We start from the raw sequence: 27,292 nt of genomic DNA, 5'->3' as shown, positions 1-27,292 counted from the left end.
ACACGAAATGAGAATCTAGTGAGAAGATTGCTCGATGGGCTGGTTGACCAAGAGGTGAAGTTCGAGGTTGAGTACCACAAGTAACCAAGTAATATCGACGAGGCGGTATTTTACGTGGTGAAATTTTATACAAACAAGAAGTGCAAGTAAATATTTTCGAGAATACAAGCATTCAACCAGGAGAGCCTTTACCACTGACGAGACTTAAAACGAGGTTTTGGAAGTACCTAAAACTGAAAGGGCTGCATGCAGAATTGTCAAAGACCAGACGAGAAGTAAGCCCAGCATGCCCGAGAATGTAGAAAGCAACAGTGACAAGCATGATAATGAACAAGAGTTATTGAAAACTCTAATAAGTAAAAAAGAGAAACTGGGAGTGGAGGAAAATAAACATTTGCAGAGGTGACCACAAAGTAGACACGTAAAGTGCTTCAGCTTTCATCAGACCGGCAACTACGCTAGAGACTGCCCGCAAAACCAAGCTAAGGATAAGATATCTGCCACTATCTTATCGGCGAAAAGCCATCTCGAGAAAGTTTTAACGAGACAGGGGTTTCTCTCGAGCCCAGAGCTAGGAAAAGAAGTCAATGAAAATTTTATAAACATCATCATACTGGGGTTAGCGAGCCGGAGAGGGAAGTACCCAGTACGGGAGTGAAGAGAGGAAGAGAGCTTACCACTGATGTTTATATCCGAGGATAAATAGGGGAGACACAAGTGACCTTCACCCTCGACACCGGTGCTTCGTTGACGATAGAGTCCAGTCGCGTGTATGACCAGCTGAGCACCAAAGACAAGCCGGTCCTTAAGGGGTCAGTCAAGCTGCGCGGGGCAGGCAGTTCACCAATACGTGAGATGGGGATGAGCGAATTTAATACATTATTAGGATCAGTAAAGGTGACCTGTCAAGCAGTTGTGGCCGACATAGATGACGAAGTGCTACTAGGGCTGAATGTGTTGGCTGGAGAGAGGACGGACAGGCGGACATCTTCCTAAGCAAGCGTATCATCAAGCCAAAATGGAAAGAAATCCAATTGATACCCGCAACCAAAAGGCAACGAAAGTTTACTGTTGCAGAGGACGTTGCAATTCCTGGACACTCAGAAGCAGGGGTTGATGTTTATGTTGAACGCGATGAGGCTGATGATAAAAAAGTTTAAAAAATTATTATTGAACCCACAGAGGGTTTTGTACAGCGTTCAACCCGTCGTACCCCAGACGTGAACAAGGCAGGAAACGCTCATTACTTTGGCAAAAACTGATATCGGAAAATGTGAGTTCAAAAGTTATAAAAGCTCTAAGAACGATGTATAGTATCGTACAATCAGGAATTAAATTTAATCATAACTTGTCCGACCGAATCTCGATGCACCAAGGAGTGAAACAAGGTGATTCCAGTTCATCGCTGCTCTTCATGATGTTCGTCAATGACATGTTGAAGAACATAAGTACAGATTTAGATGGTTTATTCACTATAGACGAGTTTACATGATTTCTTATTTTGTATGCTGATGACCAAATTTTATTCGCAACGTCACCAACCTCACTACAACACATGTTAACAGGCATAGAAGCATACTGTAATGCATCGAAATCAAAAATAAATACGGCTAGAACAAAAGTGTTAATATTCGAAAAAGGAACACTTTACACAAACATCAATATCTTTCTGTATGGCGAAAAACTAGACGTCGTTACTCCCTTTAAATATCTGGGGGTATACTTGTTTAAAAACGATAACTTTAATAGAACGCAAAAATGCACAGCAGACCATGCGTCAAAATCAATTCACCGACTTTTCTCAGTGCCCAACATGTATGAATTCAGCACAAAATCAAACCCAAACTCTTTGATATCTTAGTAGCATCAATTTTGCAATACTCGTCTGAAATATGGGGTATTACACAGGCAAAAGATATTGAAGCCGTGCACACGAAATTTTTAAAGAAATTACTGTGTGTAAATAAATCAACCAACCTTAGCGCGTTGTATGTAGAATTATAAAGAATACTTTTAAAGGGATCTTTTCACGTTTTGGTAAATTGACAAAATTGAAAAAAAGTTGTTTTAGATTCGCAAATTTTCGTTTTAGTTATGATATTTGTGAGGAAACAGTAATACTGAACATTTACCATTGTCTTATATAGCCATTATATGCATCTTTTGACGATTTAAAAACCTGAAAATTATAAAGCGTTGCAACACGAAACGATTGAATAATTTGGAGAGTTCTGTTGGTGTCGTTTAATTGTGTGAAACTACAAAGATTGCTTATATAAACTATAAAATACGTCTTTCATACATACTTGGCAGGATGGCCAAGCGGTCTAATTGGTTTTTACTTCAGGACACCGGGGGTCACTGGTTCGAGCCCTGCTGCGGGTTACTTTTTTCCTTTTTTATTTTATTCTTGATGTTTTAATGGAGCTTTTTAGATCCAATGTTTACATATATCAATATAAAGCATTTAATGACAAACTTTAAAACATACCAAAATCTGTGAAAAGGCCCCTTTAATGAAATACGGAAAATAAACATCATTAAATACTGGTCAAACTACTATCATCAATTGAGAGTAGCCTGATCAAAATCACATACAATATGCTAAAACACGATACGGACAATGGGCATACATACAACAATCAAAACTGAGCATACCATGTAAAATCCATTCTCGACAGCATCGGTATGTCTGAATTATGGATAAACCGAAACATAACCAAATCCCTTTTTATATAATTCAAACAACGAATATTAGACAATTATACTCGAACATGGCACGGCGAGAATAAAAACTCTACCCGTCTCTCTACGTACTGTTTATTCAAACATAGTTAATCTTTAGAAAGTTATTTGGACAAAATTAATAAACCAAATTATAAAATTGCCCGAAGCATATTCCGTTTATCATTGCATAAACTAGAAATAGAAAGGGGGCGATACAATAATATTGACAAAGCAAACCGTTAGTGCAAATTATGTAATATGAATACTGTAGAAACTGAATATCATGATGGGTCTTATGAGTTTGCCCCTTATATACGCACCTAAGAAGAAAAAAAATAAAGTTACAGTACTGAAGATGGCCAACAGTTTCAAAGACTGTTGTCCAGTAAAAAAAATAAAACTATACTTATTAGTCTAGCAAAATTTATATACGAAGCTGCAAATTTATGACGCCTACTAGATACGTAATTTGTCTTTTAGAACGTAACAACATTATTACATATTTTATTTCACGCACAACATATTCAAATTCAATTCCTCCCTCCATTTAAATTTGAATCACATTAAAACGATGCTAATTTGTTTCTACTAAACGTGTTGTTTCATTTTGCTTTTTTTTCTTAATGGCAAATTAGTTATGATACTTATATCAACTTTCAGAAAGTTTAACTTTTATAAATAACTATAACCATCGTTCTCGTTTGAAATACTTGTATTTTTTATTATTTCTTTAACTCGCTGCTTGATACTTACATAAGTTTGAATTAATGACTACTGTACTTCTTAACATTACATTGTTGTCAATATTGAATATATTTTTCAAACGAATATATGATACATTTTTGCACTAACACCATGTGTTCAATTTAACATTTAATCCACATCTGCTATTACTTGTATATATAAAATGTGTATGTGTATGCTAAGAGCTTGTTGCTGAAATAAATGTAGTTGTTGTTGTTGCTGTTGTTGCTGTTGTTGTTGTTGTTGTTGTTGTTGTGCTAGCGGAGTCGTTATTGACTATGAAATCTCAATAAATATCCATCGTTAATTAACTATGAATACCACAGAAACCAGCAATCATTATTTGCCATGAATAGAACAGTAACCACGGTTTGATCGTGTATAGCGCAGCGTCATCGTTTTTTTATTCCAAAAATGCGTTTATTATTGATAATGTTACTTTTTTTTTTTTTACTTGCAATCATTATTAACCATGTGTATCTCAGGTACTGGCGATCACTGAACATTTATACCTCAGTACCTAGAAATAATTGGCGAGTATGTTTTATAACAGTATGTATTCAGCATATATACCTAATCAAAAAACTTCAGAAAAACTTCAGTTACGAGAAACTATTACTGACCAAGCATCCCGCATACTTTGCTATGTATCCTTCGGTAAATGTGAAAAACGTTATTACTTCAATTACTTGAGACTAAAAGCCGAAAGTTGAAGACCATGTATACATCAATAACTAGTGTTTACCATGTCTACATGTATGATTGTTATAGTAATAACCACCAAATTTAGACCTCGGTAACATGATAACATTAAGGAATTTATCATCAGCATCTAGTGATAAGTATTCACAAAGTACACGGCAGTGTATCTAAAAGTAATAATTAGTACCATATATATATAAATTAGAAGTCATGATTACCTCATTAATTATCAGACAATATAATCAATGAAGACATCAATATTATGTTCAAATGTTTTAGACTTGATTTCAACAAAACAATGTACAATCGCATAGCACACAAACACAGATAATGAAAGCAATCAAATATTTATGCTTTAAATAAAAGTAAATATACATTAATAAAAGTGTTCAAAGGGATTTTTATCTTCTTAGTCGTCATTTTTCATGTAAAATGTTGCATAAATAAAAATATTAATAACACAGACACAAATCACTTACTATGAAATGGCAATTAAGAAACGAGATAACTATAATAAATACTGTGAAATTGTGTTATCAGCATGTCAATATCATTCTTAAATAGCATTTACATGAACGGTCAGCTGAAAAAAGATGTTTGTACAATGAAAATATACTACAAGAAACATAATATAACGTTAGATTCTATCACAAAATGCCTTTGTTTAAAGATCATTACAATAAAAATAAAATGTTAACCATCCTATGCTTATTCCAAATTATAAATTCTTGGTATTTAAATGTTTATGCTACACCTCTAAACAGATAAATGTGTGCACCTGTTACGGTCTATCATTCCGAATACTTGCACTTATGAGATGGATCAGCATGTACTCTAAATCATGATTTTAATATATGAATGTCACTGTTAGATAGGTGTTATTTTTCATTTAATTAAGCAGATTATATGTATTGAAATTTTACAAACATGACCATGTGGTGTTGAGTTGATAACTGCATCCATATTAAAGTTCAAATTTATATGTGTGACATAGGATGACGTTAACATAACTATAAGCTTGTTTAGAGGTACTTGAAGCTCTTAAGTAATTCCTGAATTAAACATGTATGTAAATATGTATGTTAAAGGATCATACCTATACATACCTATACATGCCCAACCTTAGCAACTAATAAAACTCCAATCAAGTAATTCCTGACTTAAACATGAAATTCCAACAACATATCCTTTAAAGATAATATCACTACCATCCGCAAATATTTTATGTATGGTTAAGGATCATTCCTATACATACCTATACATGCCCACCCTTAGCAACTAATAAAACTCCGATTGCGACCTTAGAACGGTCAATATTGACAAGAAATGTTGTGTAGCTATTTGCTTAAGCCATATTATCAGACAGAACATGCACAATCAATCAGGAAATATATGTTAAATAAAGGAATTAACGCATTAACTACTCAAAGTATTATTGAAATACGTATATGCTTAGAACGATCAATAATGACTAGACGTGTTTTGCTTAAACCATATTATCAGACAGAACATGCACAATCAATCCTCTTCTGGACATTCTGATAAGTAGTTTGGCTTCAGAATGTGATAGTTTTAAAGAATACCTTTGCACCCAACTTAACTTTTCATTACGTCAAGACTCAAATGGTAACCGTCGGTACATTTTGGACAACTGTCAAGATTATAATTAGATATACACTTTTGTTGTATACTAATAAAACTGATAGTGATTAACACACTGTTCTATTTTCAATATATTATTTGCATTTTCCGAAGACAATACCTTCTGAATTGTGAGTCGGATTTTAACATTGAATTGCAATATTTGCATTCCAAGGACAGCTGAAAATTTTCTTCAGAAAAAAAACAAGCAGCAGTAATTGTGGCGTAAATGTGACATGTAGAACTATTTTTCTGCTGATATGAATAATGTTAAATGTCGGTGTATGTTTTCTTCATCTTCAGACAAACGATTAAAAGTGATGACTCCAATAGTCGCGTAAAACTTTTAATAAGTTTATTTAGGTCAAAATATATATTAGCTATGTAATATATATTAGCCATGTTTATTTATGAAGAAGTATTCATATGTGACATATTAATGTTAAAATCTACCAGTTTAATAATTCGGAAGTATTAAAAAAAAAATTTAAGGCAATTAATGTTCATACAAGTTGTGTTTTGGGTTCGACAAAACAAACACTACTTTAGCATATGTAATACATTATACATTATTAAACATTATACAAAAATAAGTTCAAGTTATGTAAAAGCAGGAAATATATGTTAAATAAATGAATGAACGCATTAACTACTCAAAGTATTATTGAAATACGCATTGTTATTGTATTTTGAATTTAGTAGATACAGCTATTACATGAGATTTGGTGAATCATTATAATTTCTTTGAAGTTTATACCTTATTAGGAAGAGAAAAGATGAAGATTGGTCCACTTTTGATAAGATTATATATTAAAACCATGTACCTAACATATATCGTTATATCTTTACATATTAATAAGCATTTGCTGCAATGGTGTAAGTCTCTTTTACTGAAAGATCTGCTGTGAGAATATGAAAAAGATCCAACCAATCACGACAATTCTTGATAAAAGTTGTTGCATTATTTTATAATGTAAAATAGCAATGTAAGTGCATTTTCCACATCACTTAATGGTGCAACATAGCTGTACGGAGTGCTGTTTTGCATTGGCATGTCTTTGCATTTGCATGTCAACTACTTCGGAAATACATCAAATTTAGTAGATTCTCGTTGTACTATGATAGTATAATGATAAATTGCTTAAACAAAAAACGCATTTGATTATGGAAGTAATAGATGTTTGTTGATATAATTGATGCTATGATGCGTGGTATTACACTGGCTAGACACATAAATGACATGATAATCGCTGATGTTGAACGCCGGCAAACAGAGAATGTAACAAGACGATTCAACATGAAAACCTGTCTGTTGAACAAGGGGTGATTTTAAAACAGTACTTTCCCAACCTCAACCCCCACCCCTACCCCTTGCAGGCGGTTAGGATTATCGTTTAAAAGGAATATTTTACGAGTACGTATAATAAACGATAATTGGTTCTGCCTAATAAGGCTTTAAAAACGATCTCATTGTACGGCCACTTAAATGAAACAATTGATCTTGTTATATTACACTTACGAAATAAATAATTATCTATATACTGATATTAATTCTAATCAGAACATAATCAATGCTATTAACAGTTTTATTAACTGTTCAAAAAGCTTAACCCATGACAAATATCTACACTGATGTATGGCCATTGTGTCATTTAAACAGTTTGTCATGCAGAGTGACATGTACATTTAATTAAAAGCGTATGGGTAAAATATAGATGAGTTATTTTACACTATTTTAAAAGTGAGTTATGTTCCTATAAATTACCTCTATGTGCAACGTATATGTATATGGAAGTGACTTAGTCAACGACAGGGTCCAACAATAGAAGGATTATGACTATGTTGGAAGTGTAGGCTGGAGAATTGGGGGACCACCAGGGGTTGGGGAACGATACTGTATAAAGGTAAAAGGGACACAACTGTGTGTAGCAGAGGTATAGGTGTAGTGACGCCGCTTTGATGAGTTTTTTTTATTCAAAAATGGCTACACGAGAAGAAAAGTAAAATGGAATATATGTTCCAAAATAAAGAAAATGCACAGAGTGCATATGCTTATATGAAATTGACAATAGGTATCAACTTAACCTATTTAAACAGTTCTGGAATATGGCTCCCCAGATTATATTACATGCAGTGAATGCATTTAGGTAGAAATGATATGGGGTTGATTAAGTGTATAAACCGGTTTTTAGTATAATATATATAAATGAAAACGGTTCTGTGTCAGCATTTCCAGAAAATAACTTACACAGGACATTAACTGGATATAAAAGCTGCTACTAGAGAAATTATCATTTAAAATACCCACATTACATAATTATACAGCGACATTTGAAACTACCGTTGGTACATGAGAATTGTGATTACACTTTTCAAACATTCTGTAAAGAAACCGATTCTTAATGCAATTTACATAAAAATGAAACTAAATAATTTTTGAAGTTTTGAGTCTTCGTGACTGCATTTTCAAAGTACAGGGGTATTCATGGCATCCCTGATCATAACTGAAATAAGTTTTCTTTAACGCGTTGTTTGCATTTCATATGCTTTTTTATTCAATTAAACAATTGGATTGCTGCATGTTTTGTGTTTGATGCCTTTAAATAGTTAAGTAAATGTCATTTGAAGTGATCATATATTGCAATATATCTAATTGTTGTCATAAGTTTGAAGGACCAATAACTTTTGTGGCTTGAAATGTTCAAAACCGTTTTTTAAATACTGAGGTGATCATGTCCAATAGTTGTTGCAATTGTGTGCGAAAGACAGGGTTTGAAAAGGTTGCTTGCTGCTAAGGACAGACTTGTGAATATTAATCGCTAGTTCTGTGGTATGCATGGTCATTAATAATTGATAGCTTAGGCGGTTTGCATTGTCAATAATGGTTGATAACTTGTACTGCTGTATACTCTGTATAATAGAACAACAGCTGTTGTTCTTGAAGTATAGGTGGTAAATACATACTGAGTTATAGATGGTACATAAGGGTCGCTAGTTTCTGCTGTCTACATGGTCAATATCGGTTACGTTGGTATACATAATCAATAATGGTTGCACATTGATGGGGATGTAATGGTTACACATTTTTGGCAAGCATGGCAAATACTAATTGCCTTTTAGACCTTCTACCGTATACCGTATACATTATTATTCCCCTTAGTCAATCATGGTTGCAGTTACTGGCTTAATTGCTGTTCATTTAAGAGCTTATTTCTTAAAAAGTATATATATCAAAATAGAGTGTATGCTTATGCTTAGTTTGACAGTGATATAATTTCTAAGATTTTGTATTCATTATACGTTGGGGTGTAACTTTTACAAGACCGGTATTAAGGAATCTTTAAACAATTCAAGCCATTTCCAACATATTTTTACTGCTTGCATCTTAATAATAGTCTTCGTATTTTTAAACTGGAACTATAATCATTCCATTTTCAACTTACAGACGATAAAAAAATAAATATTCAAAGCATCTAGTTAACAACTTAACAACAGTTAAGGCCACCTGAATCACAAGCAATCAGATGGAACTTCTATAGACATTTAAATAGTGTCTTTATCTAACTGATTATATTATTATATGGCATTGACGTCTTTGTAGTTATGACCACAAAAGCAAACTAACTATTATGAAAAACAATAATCCTTTTTTTCACATTATTCTACCAATGTTCACATATATTAATTTTACTTGATTGTAACACTTAAATTATGTCAAATGTTAGGTGCTCACTGTACATGAAATTAAAATTGCTTTGTGGTATGTTTTGGGCACAAATGAAAACACGACTATAATTTTCATCGGCAGTTTTTTACATTATTCTCCCCTTTAGCTCTTTCAGTGCTGGAACCGAATTTTGAAGACCGTGGCGTCTCATCAGTATCCAAACTGTTTGCTAGTCTGATTCAAAGTATACTTTGAATACAAAATCGAAGAAATGCTAATTTAAGAAATTCAGCAGACAACATTTAAGCAGATGACAAATTTCCCAGCATGCAAAGGGTTAAAGAGCACGAAACTACCACAGTAGGCTGTTTCAGAAAGTGTTTCAATCGTTGTTTGAGACACATAAGTGTGTACTCTGGAAATATAAGTGTTGTTCCAATAATGTTTATGTTGCTTTGGAGATAATAATTTGTCACATTACTTGATATTTATGTTGCATGGAATATTTTTTTATGTTGTCATATATATATAGGATCTGGCACGAGTTGTCATATCATACCATATTTTATTAAACGAGTTCAGGAATTTTGTTAGTAAGCGAGCCTTTGGCGAGCTAACTAACAAATTTCTTGGACGACTTTAATAAAATATGGTTTGATATGACAACGAGTGTCAGATCTTTTATTCACATGCTTTTAAATGAGCAAATTAAATAAATATTTACGCAAACATAATGATAAATCCCGAACGTTGTTTACATTTCGTGACGTCATTTGACGTTGCGACTTCATTTCAGCAAAATAACAAAATGCGATTGGTCAATAAACGAAAACTAAGACAATGAAAACGCATAAAAATGTTGTATTACACATGTGTAATATAAAAAAGATATGTAATGGTTGTATTACATGGGAAACGGGGTAAAGCATGTGATAAAACTTGATTTTACTTTAAAAGGAAAATGTTTTAGGATAAACCAACAAAACAAAAATTGAATAAATGCTGGAGTGTTCAACTGTTTTCGGAAAGGGATAAATCTCTCAATATACCGGTACATGTTCAAACGTGTCCAGGCTTGCGGCACGTTTGGAAAGTTCAATGACGTACATTTGTATTTAGGAACAAGCAGAGTTAAACCATTAAAAGTGCTGAAAAAGCTTATAACTGCTAGTTTAAACTTATTGAAAACCCGATGATGTGACCTGTCCTGTATAAAAAGTATATAACGTATCAGAGGTCGTTTTCAATAAACTAGAGAAATTCCTTGAACTCAAACTTCTTCGTACACACACTTCTTCATCACGCTTACCGGTAGTGTGTTCTCTAAATTTCGAGTTTTGTCCAGCTGACAGTTGGCAAATTGACCAACGTATCAGTGTGTACTTCGAAGTTAATTGATTCCTTCGGGCCAGAAGCCGCATTATGTGAAGACCCGGAGTGTGTCCCAGCGTTCCAACCTTATTTATGTTATTTTGCAGCTCATGAAGTTTGAGACGAATTTTGTATTATACAGCTGCAATATCCATTTGGATTTTACTGAAAAATAATCAATGTTGATGTGGTCTTTACTGTGAGGTGAAACCGGAGTGCCAGGATAAAATCAACCTGGCTGGTATAGTGACCACCTACCAAACTCACTTGCGCCGGGAACGTGCATTGAACCCGGGTTGCCTATGTGAGAACCGAGTGTACCAACCACTATGCTAACCGGGCCTGGAACGAATATATTGATCCCGGGTCACCTATGTGAGAATCGAGTGTACTTACCACTGCGCTAATCTGGCCGGGAACGGGGATTGAACCCGGGTCGCCTAGGTGAGAATCGAGTGTACTTACCACTGCGCTTACCGGGCCTGGCGAGTATTGAACCCGGGTCGCCTATGTGAGAATCGAGTGTACTTACCACTGCACTAACCAGGCCTGGAACGGAGATTGAACCCGGGTCGCCTATGTGAGAATCGAGTGTACTTACCACTGCACTAACCAGGCCTGGAGCGGAGATTGAACCCGGGTCGCCTATGTGAGATATCGAGTGTATTTACCACTGCGCTAAGCGGGCCTGGAACGAGACCCGGGTCGCCTATGTGAGAATCGAGTGTACTTACCACTGCGCTAACCAGAACGGGGATTGAACACGGGTCGACTAGGTGAGAACAGAGTGTACTTACCACTGCGCTAACCGGGCACCCCCCTACGAGTCAGTTTCGATAGCACCGGATTACCTACGGATACCATCCAGCAACATTCGTGTCCCACGGTACGGTATGTAGGTTTACGTATTGTAAGGCAAAAAGTGTAGATAAATGTATATTTGTATTTTTTTCGAAATGCGACAATATAAGACCACGAATCGAACAACGGTAGCAAATATCAAATGAGGTGATGGTACATGCTAGTTTTAATAAAAAAAACAGCATTTAATTGAGACAATGTGATAAGGATAAAAATGCACACTGAGCAGCGTTCTCGAATTATAACAGACGAACTGAATTGTGTTGCCATGGCAATTGTGACGTCACGGTCTATCCCGGGAATATTTTGGGAACGCCTACATATCTAAGGGAGGCCACTCGTACAAGTATCAATAAAATAATGCAAAACGTAGTTCCACTATTCGATGTTTGATTTACTCTGCAGTCTATCGTTATCAGTACATGATAGAAATACAAATAAGTGTTCACTTTAATAGTGTAAATGCTTTTATATCTTATTGAAATGTTGACATTGTATTCACGATTAGTCATTAGCGCATGCAAATAGTGCGGTGATCCGTCGACAACTATCGCCATTTTGGAAATATTGCAGGGGAGAAAACGTGAAACGAGAATTTCTTTCCATCTCCACCATGACTGCAACTAAAGAGGAGCTTTTACAGAAGGCCAAGTTCAGCGAGCAGGCCGAGCGTTATGATGACATGGCAAAAGGCATGAACACTCTAGTACAAATGGTTGACGAACTTTCGAACGAAGAAAGAAATCTGCTGTCCGTTGCATACAAAAATGTCGTTGGTGCACGGCGCTCGTCTTGGAGAGTTATTTCCAGTATTGAAAATAAAAGTGCCGAGGGCGACAAGAAAACACAAATGGCGAAGGAATATAGACAGAAAATAGAAAAGGAATTAAAAGATATTTGTAACGAAGTTTTGGTAAGCATTTGTTGTTGTGTTAAGTTCAAGGGCAGCGAACTCTACAGTTGACAGATAGTTGCAGCCATGCATAAGTTCTGTATTTAAATAAAACATTATTGTATCACATGCATTAAAATTATTTGAGAATTCATAACAATAACAGTTATATATCGTTGAGACTTGTCAGTTCTTACTGATCCTGCAACAAAAAAGAACATTCCATTCTTATTCGGTATTGTAGCGAAACATATCCACCAATTACCATGCAGTCTCAGCCAAAACATGGCCGGACTAACGGACATGTGTAAAAAATTGTCAGTTCCAGCTTGTCAGTCAAATTTACAGGACCGATTGTCCGGTAAAAAAAGAGAAAAAAAATGTTGATTTGTATAGGTTTGTTTATGGCTCTGAAAGTTTTCTGAGTTGCAAAAATAGCCATAGCGTCTTCAGGGTTCGACATTAACTTTTTTACAGCAAGACCATCGGACCTGGTCCTCTTAAAATGTACTAGCCCAAAGCTGATGTCTACTAGACCATTAATGACATAGCAAATAAACACAATTGTGTCGTGTAACTGTTTAATCAGGTTTTATCAGAAAATAATTAGTGAACACAAGACATTTTGATGCACAGAGTAAAAAATAAATAAAAAATAATAAACAACATAAATTGTAATAATTTCACTGTTTATCACCAGTTAAACACATGATGTCTGTACACCAGGTGACATTTATTCAAGGTCATCAAATTCTGGCCTCCTTGACCGCTGTGTCCCATGCTACCACGGCTCCAAGGCCCTTTTCCCATCATAATCTGTGTCAGTTTTACCGTCGGATTCTTCTTTATTAACTTATTTGTCGGACTAAAATCCAATCTTCAACAAAGCCATCCTTTAAATTACATTCTCTCGTCTGCTATGCCAAAATGTTTACATTGACGATACCGATTTTCAATAGAAGTCGTAAAAACATTATGTAAAGTTCTAAGACACTTCAGAAAATCATTAATATTCATGACAACTTGACCAATGGAAACAAGCAATTTCTGCGGGAAGCTCTCCTTCGCGTCTAAAAATAGCGATGAATCATGTGAATTCTCCGCGTTTATTTATATATGCTAGTTTGTTCTGATGTAAATAACGGATACGAGAGTTATTTTACACATTAAGAGAAAAAGGTTTTCGGTTAGGTATAGTTATATGAATCAGTATAGATTTGTTATGTACGACCAGTCGGACAAGCTAGCCCACTGTTTTACTAGCCCGACCACCGATCTTACTAGACAATGTCTGTCTGACGTGCCTGAGTGTCGAACCCTGCCGTCCGTATCACCGCATGTGCATTCGTCATTCTATTTCTTCTATAAAGAACTTCGAAAATAAATTATAATCAACGAAAAATATTGTATCCGAAAACGACAGTCCGAAAAATTGTACGCGTTTGCCACATTAAATAAAATGTGCATATCGTTTGACTGCAGACATTGCAAGACCTAGCAAATATACAATTTGGTTGACATATTGCTTCAATAACAATAAAAATGATATGCGGATACCGTAGACAAGTTTATTGAGCGTCGCCAAAAAATACGCGGTCCGATGTTTTTCGAACTTTGGGCTAAAAAAAGATTAGGACCGGCGGCAAAAAATTAGGTAGGGTCGGGCCACCGGAAACAAACAATTATTTTTGTTACGCCTCATATGATTAAGATTGATACCCGTGAGCACCGGTTTTGTATTTTTACTGGTATCTACTTGCTGCCAAGAATTACACTTTTATTGTACTGCTAAAGCCTACGACAGAATAAAAGTTTGAAACCTGGAATACTGATTTGTTTACAATCTTACGGTTACCCCCAAAATGCAATCTATATATAACAACTTTGTTCGTCCTTAATTATAATGTCATTGTAAATTAATTCATTTTTTTCTGGCTATGAAACATTTCCTCTGGCTATGACATTTTTGAAGTTTCATAGCCACATTGGCTATGAAGACAAAATAGTGAGTTTTGCAGACCGGCGTGAGTTATTATTTATCATCAGATAAAAATGTTAGACCTTGAAATTAAAAGCTTTGAACTGTCCGTCATTCTGTCCGTCAGTCCGTCCGAAAACTTTTTAACATTGGCCATAACTTTTGCAATATTGAAGATAGCAACTTGATATTTGGCATGCATGTGTATCTCATGAAGCTGCACATTCTGAGTGGTGAAAGGTAAAGGTCATCCTTCAAGATCAAACGTAAAAAAAATACAATCAAAGGGAAGTAATTAGCTTTAAAAAGGGAGATAATTTCTAAACCTGCCAAATGATATATTGAAATTTTATTTCAAAGGGAGCAATAGGCGTCATTGTGTTTCTGACAAACGCATCTCTTGTTTTATCACAGTTGCAATTCATTTTAAAGTTGACAGACTGTCATTTATGCTTTCAGAATCTTTTAGATAACACATTGATTCCTAAAGTGCGTGACAAGACCACATCTGACAACAACAATGTAGAAAGCATGGTGTTTTATCTGAAAATGAAGGGCGATTACTACCGGTACTTGGCGGAAGTGAGTCAGGCCACTGCCAGAGATGGTAAAGTTTAGTTTATGTTTTAGGTTTAATAGTTGCTAAAATTAAAGTTAAGTCAGACCATTGGAGATTATGCCTTTATTTCAAATGTTATTGGTTTGAAAGACAATGCTACCTTCCCAATTTAAATTGTTCATACACTTGTATATATTTTTGGAACTATTTTTCATAATTTGGAATGCATTTTAAGTTTAAAAGCCCCATAAATACTTAAAATCAATAAATATTTAGTAAAATATTTTGTTAAATAAAGTTAACCCATAAAACACAAGATTGGCTTCGACAGCGTTAAAGAACTAAGTCATGCTTCTGATTCTGCCCGAAGCCAATCTTGCGTTCGCTTGTTAATGTTCGGATATTGTTGCGGGAAATTCTGTGGATTTTAGGAATGTCCTTCATCTGTCTGTCAGTAAAGCCTTTATGTCCTCTCCATGTCACCTTTATCCAGCGAATCCTTATGAAACTTTCCTCAAATTTTAAGAGGCATTAAGATTAAGAAGGCATGAGGTATTTACACTGTTTCAAGGTTTAATGTGTACTTCAAGGTTAAGGGTTTTTATATAGCCTCCATATTTGTGTCCGCTTTATATCTCCTAAACCCAATTTCACGATGTCATGCAGCTTACTGACTTCAGTTGAAGATGGTGCTTCAAGGTAAAAAATGTGAGTCCCATAGTTTTTTATAATATCCATATCTTCTATACCCATCAATGAATTTTTATAATCCTTGGTAACATTGTTAAGGTCATTGAAGGTCAAGGTTAGATCTGAATGTCAAGAATTTGAGTCTTTGCTTCACTCAATATCTCCTGCAACCTATGAAGGATTTCATTAAACTTGTCCACTATTTTAGGTGATAAGATGATATGCACAAGGTACATGTATGAGTAAATTATGGCAGTCAAGGGTAAAGTTTCTGTTAAAATTGTGAGTGCACTTTATGTCCAGGGCCAAAAAAAAACTTCTTCGCAAGGGGCCTCTTTTTCTTCCCCTTAACCAAAAAGGCCCTTTCCCCTACAGAAATGTCTTTAATATCATGCATGTTTTTCTAAATTTCCAATCTACCTCAGTATTTTTCATTCCCCAAAGCCAGAAAATTGTGTCTTTTTATCCCCGAAAAATGGCTGTGGCCCTTTCCCCAAAGTTGGTATTTTTGCCCTGATGTCTGCTTCATGTATCATCAGTGATATTTTACAAATTTTCTCATCTGAGAGATAATAACTCAAGAATGCATACACGGCCAACAGGGCGAACTCTGAACAATATAACTGAAGCAACTGGTCTGTAATCCTAAATCTATAATTATCAGTCTAATGAAACATCATCCTTTGAATAAAATAAAGTGGATCAGTAAAAATATTATCAGAATATGATTTTTTTTGTATATTTTGTATATTAAATAGTGTTAATGTTTAATTTTGTTGATTAATATAAATATAAGCAGGACAGGGGAGGTAAAACACTATTATATCTTTCTTATATACAGGGGAAACAAATGCAATAAGTTAAAATTTCATGTTTAATGAATAGAGGATATCACCCCCCCAATTTTTTTTTAAAAAACATCTAATAAATAACCACACCCCACATTAAACCCCCCCTCTCACCCCTATCCCCCCTACCCCCCCACCCCAACCCCCCCCCACCCATTTTTTTTTTAACATCTAATAAATAACCCCAACCCACATTATACCCCCCTCTCATTCCCCCCTACCCCCCACCCCCCCCATTTTTTTAAACATCTAATATAATAAATTACCACACCCCACATTATACCCCCTCTCACTCCCCCCACCCCCCCCCTACCCCCCCCCCAACTCCCCATCCCCCCCCCCCAAAAAAAAAAATATTTTTTTTTAAACAACTTATAAATTACCACACCCCCACATTAACCCCCCCCCCCCCCTCTCACTCACCCCTACCCCCATCCTCCTCCCCAAATTTTTTTTTTTTTTAACATCTTATCAATTACCACACCCCACATTATACCCCCCTCTCACTCCCCCCACACCCCCCCATCCCCCCCAATTTTTTTTTTTTAAACATCTAATAAATAACCCAACCACACCCACATTATTGCCTCTCTCCACCCCAGCCCCTCTAACCCCCCCCCCCCCAATTTTTTTTTAACATCTTATAAATTACCACGACCCACATTATACCCCCCTCCTCACCCCCTGCCCCCCTACCCCACCACCCCCCACTCCCCCCCCCCAAAAAAATATTTTTTTAACATCTAATAATTAACCGCACCCCACATTATTACCCCCCTCTCACCTCCCCACCCCCCCAAGTTTTTTTAAACATATTATAAATAACCCACACCCCACATTATACCCCCCTCTCATCCCCCACCCCCTCTCACCCCCCCCCCACTCCCCAACCCCCCCCCCCAAAAAAATATTTTTTTTTAAACATATAAAGTACCACACCCCACATTAAACCCCCCCCCTCTCACTCCCCCCTACCCCCACCTCCCCCCCCCAATTTTTTTTGTTTAAAACATCTTATTAATTACCACACCCCACATTATACCCCCCTCACTCCCCCCACCCCCCCCCATCCCCCCAATTTTTTTTTTTTAACATCTAATAAATAACCACACCCCACATTATTTCCCTCTCTCACCCCCACCCCCCCCACCCCTCTTCCCCCCCACAATTTTTTTTTAACATCTTATAAATTACCACACCCTTCATTATACCCCCCCTCTCACCCCCCCTGCCCCCCTACCCCCACCACCCCCCACTCCCCCCCCCCCCCCCCCAAAAAAATTTTTTTTTTTTTTTAAACATCTAATAAATTCTGCACCCCACATTATTACCCCCTCTCACTCCCCACCCCCCCCACCCCCCAATTTTTTTTTAAACATATTATAAATAACCACACCCCACATTATACCCCCCCTCTCATCCCCCACCCCCCTCTCACCCCCCACCCCCCCCCCCCAATTTTTTTTTTAAACATCTAATAAATTACCACACACCACATTTTACCCCCCTCTCACTCCCCCTTCCCTACCCCCCACCCCCCATCCCAATTTTTGTATTTTTTTTAGACATCTAATAAATTACCACACCCCACATTATACCCCCCTCTCACTCCCCCCTTGATCATGACTGGCAGATGACCCCTATTAATTTTCAGGTCAAAGGTCAAGGTCACAGTGACTCCAAATAGTACAATGGTTTCCGGATGATAACTTACATTAGGTCAAAGGTCAAGGTCACAGTGACAAAAAACGTATTCACACAATGGCTGCCACTACAACTGACAGCCCATATGGGGGACATGCATGTTTTACAAACAGCCCTTGTTTCAATATGTGTTCTGATGGTTACAGAGGTGGTGGAGAAATCTCGAGAGGCTTATGCTGAGGCAATGGAGGTTGCCAAGGTGATGCAGTCCACTCACCCTATACGACTCGGTTTGGCCCTCAACTTCAGCGTGTTTCACTATGAAATTAAAAACAATCCACAGGACGCATGTGCTCTGGCAAAAAAGGTAAAATGTTGTTGATACTGTTATGGTTTTTGGTAACAAAGAACAACAATATCCTCACAACAAGGTTTTGAAACGTGGAAATTAAAAAGGAGTAATTCTACATATCATTTCAAAGCACTGTTTATGTTTGATGGAATTGACTATTGCAGCATGGAGATGAGAGATAATGGGTACATGTTAAGTAACAATTTTGCCCACTGCAGTATTTATTCATTATTCTAACACGGCACGCGACTTGTTTTCTATTGACAAAGAAGGAAATCAAGTGTGGGTTATTCTGCAATAAATTATGGGCCGAGCTTAATGTTTCGAAAATAGTTCAAAATAAATAAAGAAAAATTGCAGTTAAATGCGCGTGCTAAAACCCGCTCTAAACGTTTTTTTTTTAGAAAAAGGGGAAGACGCTGGTTAAAAGGGGAAAATCAAGCGCGAAAGAGACATATTTGGGGAAAAAATGAAAACTGTTCATTTCAATGTCTAAAACTCGCCTACAGACTTCAGGGTTTTTTTTAGAAAAAGAGGCATGTCTCTGACACATGAACACATGAACAAGTATGATATTAAAGTCAAAGTCCTAAATAAAGTTGCAGGGGAAGATCTAATAATGGGAAATGTTTTCAACTGGGGCCGGGGAACGATGTTAATATTGTGATTTCAATTTCATGATGAATGGGTTGACGATCTAGATCTGCTACAGTATTGGAAGGGAAAGGTGCGGCAGCTGCCGATTGTCTACTTTCACTTTCACAATAATCAGACAGTATTAATCGATGTTGATTACATGTACGTTCGAATCCTGCTGGGTTTCAACGGTTTTTGATGATTCATTCTTAAAAAATGCGTCAAAGCAATTAATATTTTCCGAGTCCGAACGTTTTATTTTGTTCGTGTATGAACGCCAATTGTGAGACTTTTATCTGTTTTAACGTTTATATCTTGGCTTTCACATAACCCGGATGAAAATTCGACTGGTTTCCGGTAATTAATTGACGAAACACCCTTCTCGCGCAAGACCGGAATCCAGTAAAATAGTCACATGATTAATACGATTAGTTGCCCGGTTTCCATGACGTAATTTAAGAGCTATATATAGAATCACTGGGATTCCCAGATTTGAGTGTTCATCAGAGAGAGCGAGATCGTTGTACAGGGTACAAATTGGATAAGTGTCGACTTCCCAAAAGAAAAAGAAAAACATTTCTTTGAGGGTAAAATATTATATTTTGGTGAAAAATTATATTTTTGGAGGGGAAATGGTAGTTATAGGGAAAAAATTCTAGTAGAGGAAGACGCCGAATATCGGCGTCACTTTCTTAGTAAAAAAAAAACCTGCTAAAAGAAATGTAATAAATGTAGCATGTATATAAATGTAATGAAACAACAAATTGTATATTTGGTGATAAGTGGCATAACCACGCCTGCAAAGAATGTTATTTGTTAAGAAACGTAATTAAGAAAACATTTATAGCATGAACTAGCTTTTCAGTAGCATCAATAAACGTGACATCTTTTAGTTTCTACGATTGTTGTTCTCAATGAAAGTGACGTCATTTGCAAAATATTTATGAATGAAAACGACGTCATGTGTTTGTACAATTCAATGACGTCACTAAATAGTAAACTTTGTACTAAGAAGGGCTGAGTATTGAAAAATATAGTTCACGTCCAAAAGCTTGAACCAAATCAATCAGAATTGTGTAAGAATCGAAATAATATTTTTCTATAATGGTTTGTTGTCGAATAACCCACAGTAAGCTTCGCACTCGTGATTTAATTCCTACGCATCTATACTCCTTATGGTGGGTTACTGTGAAACCATTATTATTCGTCCGACATTATTTTTCGCGTTTTTTGTCCTTCGACCGATGGACGAATTCAAGATCCTAACGAACAATCATGTCCCATATTTGAAACAAATAAGACTGAATTACCGTAGGCATGAGGCATTTAAATCCAGCGTAATCCACGCATATACACACGGCTCGAAATTAACACTCGCACACTCGCAAAATGCGAGAAAAAAAGATTGCAAGGTAAGTTATAAGCCACTAGTATTTTTTGCATATAAAGAAATAGTGAAAAAAAACGAGTTATATTGCTTTGATGCGTTCGACAGCGTGAACGCTAAACCGTAGGTCAATTTTTTGAACGTCCGAATACCCATATGCGGAAGCGCGCAACTTGTTTGTTGACTGGTATACTTATAATACAGATACACAGATGGTATTGATACAAAGAACATGAAACAGTCGACTATTCACACTCAAGTTAAATCCGGTTTTGACACAAAGGGGTGTTGATTATACAGTGTACTGACAACTGACATTTCCTGTAAAACGCGAATGCAATAAGGCTGTATCGAATGCGTCGACTTCGTTTAGGTATATTGATTAGCGCTAATTGTTAACAACTTTATTACCCATTGTGTGTATTGTGTTTTTCAGGGGTGTTGCAGATTATACAGCCTACACGCGGCGAATCCGGATTAAAGACAATACTATTAAACGCAATTAAAATATGACGATGTGTGAAATATATTATGCGCTTTGTTACAAATTAATAAAGAACATTTTGATTTGTGTTTGGTTGTTTGGTTTCAAATATTTACGATGCAAAACGCTTGAAACTTTAATGAATTATGACCAAAATAATTTGCTTACGCTAATTATAACCCATAATGTTCGCACCTTCTCTAATTGGCGCAGATAAAGGTAAGATTGTAATCAGTTTGACCGTGATAGTAATGGAAAAAGACTAATTGGCAATTGGCTTCGTTGTTTAAAACACTTGTTAACGATTATTCAGTCCAACTTATCCGCTAATCATAACAAAGAACGTGTCAATGACATAAAATGATAAGGGACAGTTACTATCACCTAAAATAACAGACTTGCTAATTGGCATATGCCAAACAAGGCCCACCTCCTAAGTGACTACCAAGTGCTGCACCTCTCTTCACCCAGCAAAATGTTTTCGCAACCGCGTATTACATGTATTACAAACAAATCGGACGTTTTTTGTTTTGTTTTTTCAAAACCAGAAATGGACGAATTTAAGAGCAGACGAAATAGTCATTTTTATGAAAAGGGCGAAATTTTGTGCCGACGAAAATAAATGGTTTCACAGTATTCGACAACAATCCATGATAGAAAAATATTATTTCTTAATTAAGATAGCGGTAAATGTCATCATAAGAAGTCAGAGTGGAGGCTCTACAGAAGTACAATGGCATCCTTGCCTCTGAACTCCACATGTAGTAGCTATCGAGAAGAAAAGTGGGATTAATACAAAAATGTGTTTTCCTGATAAATATCTTGTCCACATATTGATTTTCTTTTCTACTTTCAGGCTTTCGATGACGCAATTGCTGAGTTAGACACTTTAAATGAGGATTCCTACAAAGACAGTACTTTGATAATGCAACTTCTGCGAGATAACTTAACTGTGAGTACTGTACAAATTGCCAGGTTGTTAAACAAGGGGCGTCTCAAGGCGGAAACTACACCAGTGCTCTCAAAAATGCTTAATTAAGCCTATTTTTATGCCCACAGTAGGGTGGCATATAGTTGTTGAACTGTCCGTCTGTCCGAAAACTTAACATTTAACTTTTGCAATATTGAAGATAGCAACTTGATATTGTGCATGCATGTGTATCTCATGGAGCTGCACATTTTGAGTGGTGAAAGGTCAAGGTCATCCCTTAAGGTCAAAGGTCAAATATATGGCTTCAAAGTGGCGCAGTTGAGGGCATTGTGGATCTTACAAACACATCTCTTGTAACTCATAAATTTGACAAAGAACGTAATTTAAAACCAATCAACAGTCCCCGGTACACATCTTTTTTTGTAGAACTGGATATTACGCAATAAAGCATTGCTTTTTATGTCCCCCACTATAGTTGTGGGGGACATATTGTTTTTGCCCTGTCTGTTGGTTGGTCTGTTGGTTGGTTGGTTTGCGCCAACTTTAACATTTTGCAATAACTTTTGCTATATTGAAGATAGCATTTTCATATTTGGCATGCATGTGTATCTCATGAAGCTGCACATTTTGAGTGGTGAAAGGTCAAGGTCATCCTTCAAGGTCAGAGGTCAAATATATGTGGCCAAAATCACTCATTTTATGAATACTTTTGCAATATTGAAGATAGCAACTTGATATTTGGCATGCATTTGTATCTCATGGAGCTGCACATTTTGAGTGGTGAAAGGTCAAGGTTATCCTTCAAGGTCAGAGGTCAAATGTATGTGGCCCAAATTGCTTATTTTATGAAAACTTTTGCAATATTGAATACAGCAACTTGATATTTGGCATGCATGTGTATCTCATGGAGCTGCACATTTTGAGTGGTGAAAGGTCAAGGTCATCCTTCAAGGTCAGAGGTCAAATATATGTGGCCCAAATCGCTTATTTTATGAATACTTTTGCTATATTAAAGATTGCAACTTGATATTTGGCATGCATGTGTATCTCATGGAGCTGCACATTTTGAGTGGAGAAAGGTCAAGGTCATCTTTCAAGGTCAAATATATGGGTCAAAATTGCTCATGTAATGTCACTTCTGCAATATTGAAGCTAGCAATTTCATATTTGAAATGCGTGTGTATCTCAAGGAGCTGCACATTTTGAGTGGTGAAGGGTCAAGGTCAAGGTCATCCTTCAAGGTCAAACGTCATATAGGAAGACATTGTGTTTCACAAACACATCTTGTTATCAAGTTGCATTCAATCTAAATTTTACTTCACCTGTCCATTGGTTGTTAAAATTAAATCTGAACATTGCTTGCTGCAAGCACCTCGCGTTATCTGCCTTGCACATATAAAATTGGGAAAAAACCATCCCAGTATTCACTGTACATTTCACTTGTGTGTTTTTGTGTGAATGAAATTCTAAAACACATTTACCATCAATATTTGCCAGAATTGAATTTTCTTATAAATTGATTTTTGCTTGTTTATATGAACATAAAAGTGTTGTAATCTTAACTTTTGAAAATGTTTAAATTAATTTGTAAAGCTGGATATGTATATGAATTGATGTTAAGGGTGCTATCAGTTGGGAATTTTAGGCAGTTATTTTAGTAAAATTTCATACTATTTTTAGATCAAGAATGTGGCTAAAGTTTTTTTCCAAATTTGAATAAAACATCACTGGAGATTATTGCAAAAAAGTAAACAAACACACATCTAATTGTACAGAAATGACAAATGTTTATTTGCACTTCAGCTATGGACGTCCGACGCCCAAAATGATGATCAACAGGAAGACAACAATTGAGACAGCGTTCTGGGCCCTTGACTCTGGGTAGACTAGACATGAATCGCATTTTATTGTGAAGTTGGTGTTGTTAGGACAGTATGTGCTGTACCATGTGTCTTCTATTACCTTCTTTCTAGCCCGAGCTAGTTTGACTTTTTTCCCTAGTTTGTTTGCTTTTTTTCAGTTATTTAATGAGATTTTTGTATTATACATGTATATGTATGGTCCGAGAAGTTTTGGAATGCAGCTTTTTTAAGTTCAGTACATTATGAAATGCCATTTATTTTGGATGATAATCATAATTGAATGAATTCGCCTTCATTTAATGATTTATTGATGTATTCAAGATGCCCTGTACGCTTTATGAATAGTTCACTAAATTTTAACATGTAAAGTGCATTTCGAAGAGTGTCTGAATGGTTGTTATTTGGATGTATTTAGTGCACAGAACATTCATTTCTAGAACATTTGTTAATCACAAGTTATTCTACCAAATTTGAAGTTCTAGCAAATATATAAGCCTGCCATTCATTAATTTAAAACATCTACATGTAGATTGAGCAAATCGATGTGTGTGTTTTCTTTTTTAAACAGAATTATTTAATTTTCCAAAATCAGTATCAAGATTCCATGCATGGAAATTTGTCTCAACTGATTAAACAAATTTCAGTGTAACATTGTGTTTAAACGTGATATTTCGTAATTTGAATATACTAATATAAACTATGTAAATGGAGAACTGTTGTTTGTTACCCTGTATTTCATATACCAATATTCATTGTCGTGTTATTTGTATGTTTGAAGCCCATATTAAACTTTACACATCCTAGTTTAATCGTCCTTATATAAGCCATTTAAATGTGTTGTCACTATAACGCGTTATAATTGTTTTTGTATAAGAATTCTGCTATTCCATTGTGTCTTGTTCTGAGAAAAAGGGGCATAATGCATGTGCGTAAAGTGTCGTTCCAGATTAGCCTGTGCAGTCCGCACAGGCTAATCAGGGAAGACACTTTCCGCTTAAACTAGATTTTCGGTAAAAATGGACTTCCTTTAAACGAAAAATACCATTAAAGCGGAGTCATCCCTGATTAGCCTGTGCAGACTGCACAGGCTAATCTGGGACGACACTTTACGCACATGCATTATGCCAAGACACCATTAAATGTGCCTACTTTGCCTTGTTTTAGTGACAGTAGGGTGATGAAAGTATTGGGCTTTGCTGGATGACTTTTGTTTGTTGATATATTCTGTGTAACATTATGTTTGTTTGACTTCTTGTATAAGACTGTCTCCACATTATATTTTTTCCTTCAGTAAAGTTTCAATTTGCAGTCCGGTAGCTACTGAATGGGTTGAGATTAGAACTGTTGAACAATATATCTTCAACACTTCATTTCAAATCCATGATAAAGTTAGAATCATTTTTGTATTAAACGAAAAATGGTTGAAATAGACTTGTGCTTTTAACAACTGCGAATTGTATTAAATTTGATTGAGCTGCTAAACAATCTTAAGTATTTGCCTTGTGAGTAACATTCAAATTGTTTTAACTTTAATCTGACTCTTTTATTGCTGATTTACATATTTGGGTATTGTTTCACATAGTTGTGAAGTTCTGTTTGACACGCACTTGTTGTGACTATTTTTGCAAATATGTTGTTTTGATTGAAAAACATTGTTGTCCTTTTTTTGTAATAAAATGTGCTCATGAATTGATAGTATGAAGATTGATGTAGTCTTTTGGAAAAAAAGTACAAACTACCTGTCTCTTATAAAAACATGACTTATCTGCCCTTTAATTCACTGTTTTACCAGTGTACATGTTTATCTTTATAATGCTTTGAAAGCTTTCATTTGAAGAGCAAATCTGGATTGTGAATTGTGACTGAGAAACTTCTTTTGTTAAATCTAAGCGGACAGAGTTGTCTGGACTGTTGTCATCATTAAATGCCTTGGCAATCATGTTTCACCCGATTTCATTCCTTTAGAAATCTGCTTTGATGCTTAAAAGATTATGTGGAGGCATAACACAGATGGGATAAGCAAGAACTTGTTAATGTTTTTATATTTAATTGGAAAACAACTCGGGGACCGTTTCAATAAACATAATACATATTTACGATACGATACATTTTTGAAGATACATAATCGCTTTAGTCCATATAATATGATAATAAATTTTAATTACTTAATTAACTACATTGGCATCTCAAGTGCCGTATATATTTGACGAGCGTTGCGAGCTAGTTCGTCTACTTATTAAGATTACATAATTCTCTCATAAGTTAAAATTGTCGTACGATCATTGATGAAAACGGCCCCATAACATTGTAGTAATAATACTTTTTAAGTATACTAGATTGTGAAAAAAAGAAATATAAATATATAATGTAGAAAAATTAATTATTACAGACATCCAAAAAGGACATGATTGTTTTGTGTTAAACGTCTTGCATTTACATTGTGTTATGTGAACTTATGTCTTGATTTATTAAATATTCATGTCACTAGATTTTTTTTACAAGTACTTGCATTTTCTACAGGATGTTGAAAATCTTTAAGAATTTAGTCGACTCTGATTAGAATACTAGTGACATGTTTTCATATTAATTGTCAGACTTGTTGAATAATTATAAACATTCTAGTTTCGAATGGTCGTTTGTATTACAAATTAGAATAAAGTGCTAAACACATACTTATGTGCTATTAACATCAACAATAAACAGTAAATTTCACAGTTTACTTTTGCTATTTTTGATTTATTTTGTTTCTTGAGAGACAAAAGTCAATGTACGCGTGTTAGCCTTCAATAAATCAAAATATCGATTGTGTTTCTTTGTGTTTGTCCGCGCGAGATAACTTAGTCTTGACAGACTGTTGTCTGGCACATTTATGTTGATTGATATAACAATTTAATGGGACATTTTTGTTTCATAGATTTGACCATTTCGTGCGGCACCAACTCTATGTACTTATTTTACTACATTTCAGATTTGAAGACACCTATTGCTTGTATTCATTCTTATAGGGACTTGTTTAACCCATTTATGCCTAGTGGACTCTCCCATCCTTCTAAATTGGATCAATTTATTTCCAAAATTAGGGATGTCTAGTATATTTATTTTTATGCCCCCCTTCGAAGAATTGGGGGTATATTGTTTTGCACATGTCGGTCCATCCGTCGGTCCATCCGTCGGTCACTCCCTCAGATTGTTTCTGGATGATAACACAAGAACGCTTTGGCCTAGGATCATGAAACTTCATAGGTACATTGATCATGACTGACAGATGACCCTATTGATTTTCAGGTCACTGGGTCAAAGGTCACAGTGACTCGAA

At 35.7% G+C, this 27,292-nt stretch overlaps 1 protein-coding gene across 1 annotated transcript; it reads left to right on the top strand.

Moving 5' to 3' along the window:
• Nucleotides 1-12,222: 12,222 nt before the first annotated feature.
• LOC127848440 (14-3-3-like protein 2) lies at nucleotides 12,223-26,780 on the top strand. The gene is made up of 5 exons (XM_052380907.1): nucleotides 12,223-12,626; nucleotides 15,043-15,190; nucleotides 18,531-18,691; nucleotides 22,040-22,135; nucleotides 23,918-26,780. Exons 1-5 carry the CDS (start codon nucleotides 12,327-12,329, stop codon nucleotides 23,966-23,968), a joined length of 756 nt encoding a protein of 251 aa, XP_052236867.1. The 5' UTR covers nucleotides 12,223-12,326; the 3' UTR covers nucleotides 23,969-26,780.
• The last annotated feature ends 512 nt before the right edge of the window (nucleotides 26,781-27,292 follow it).

The sequence above is a fragment of the Dreissena polymorpha genome, chromosome 10 (genome assembly GCF_020536995.1).
Source record: "Dreissena polymorpha isolate Duluth1 chromosome 10, UMN_Dpol_1.0, whole genome shotgun sequence".
NCBI lineage: Eukaryota > Metazoa > Mollusca > Bivalvia > Myida > Dreissenidae > Dreissena > Dreissena polymorpha.
This window is presented reverse-complemented; position numbering and strand designations above follow the sequence as displayed.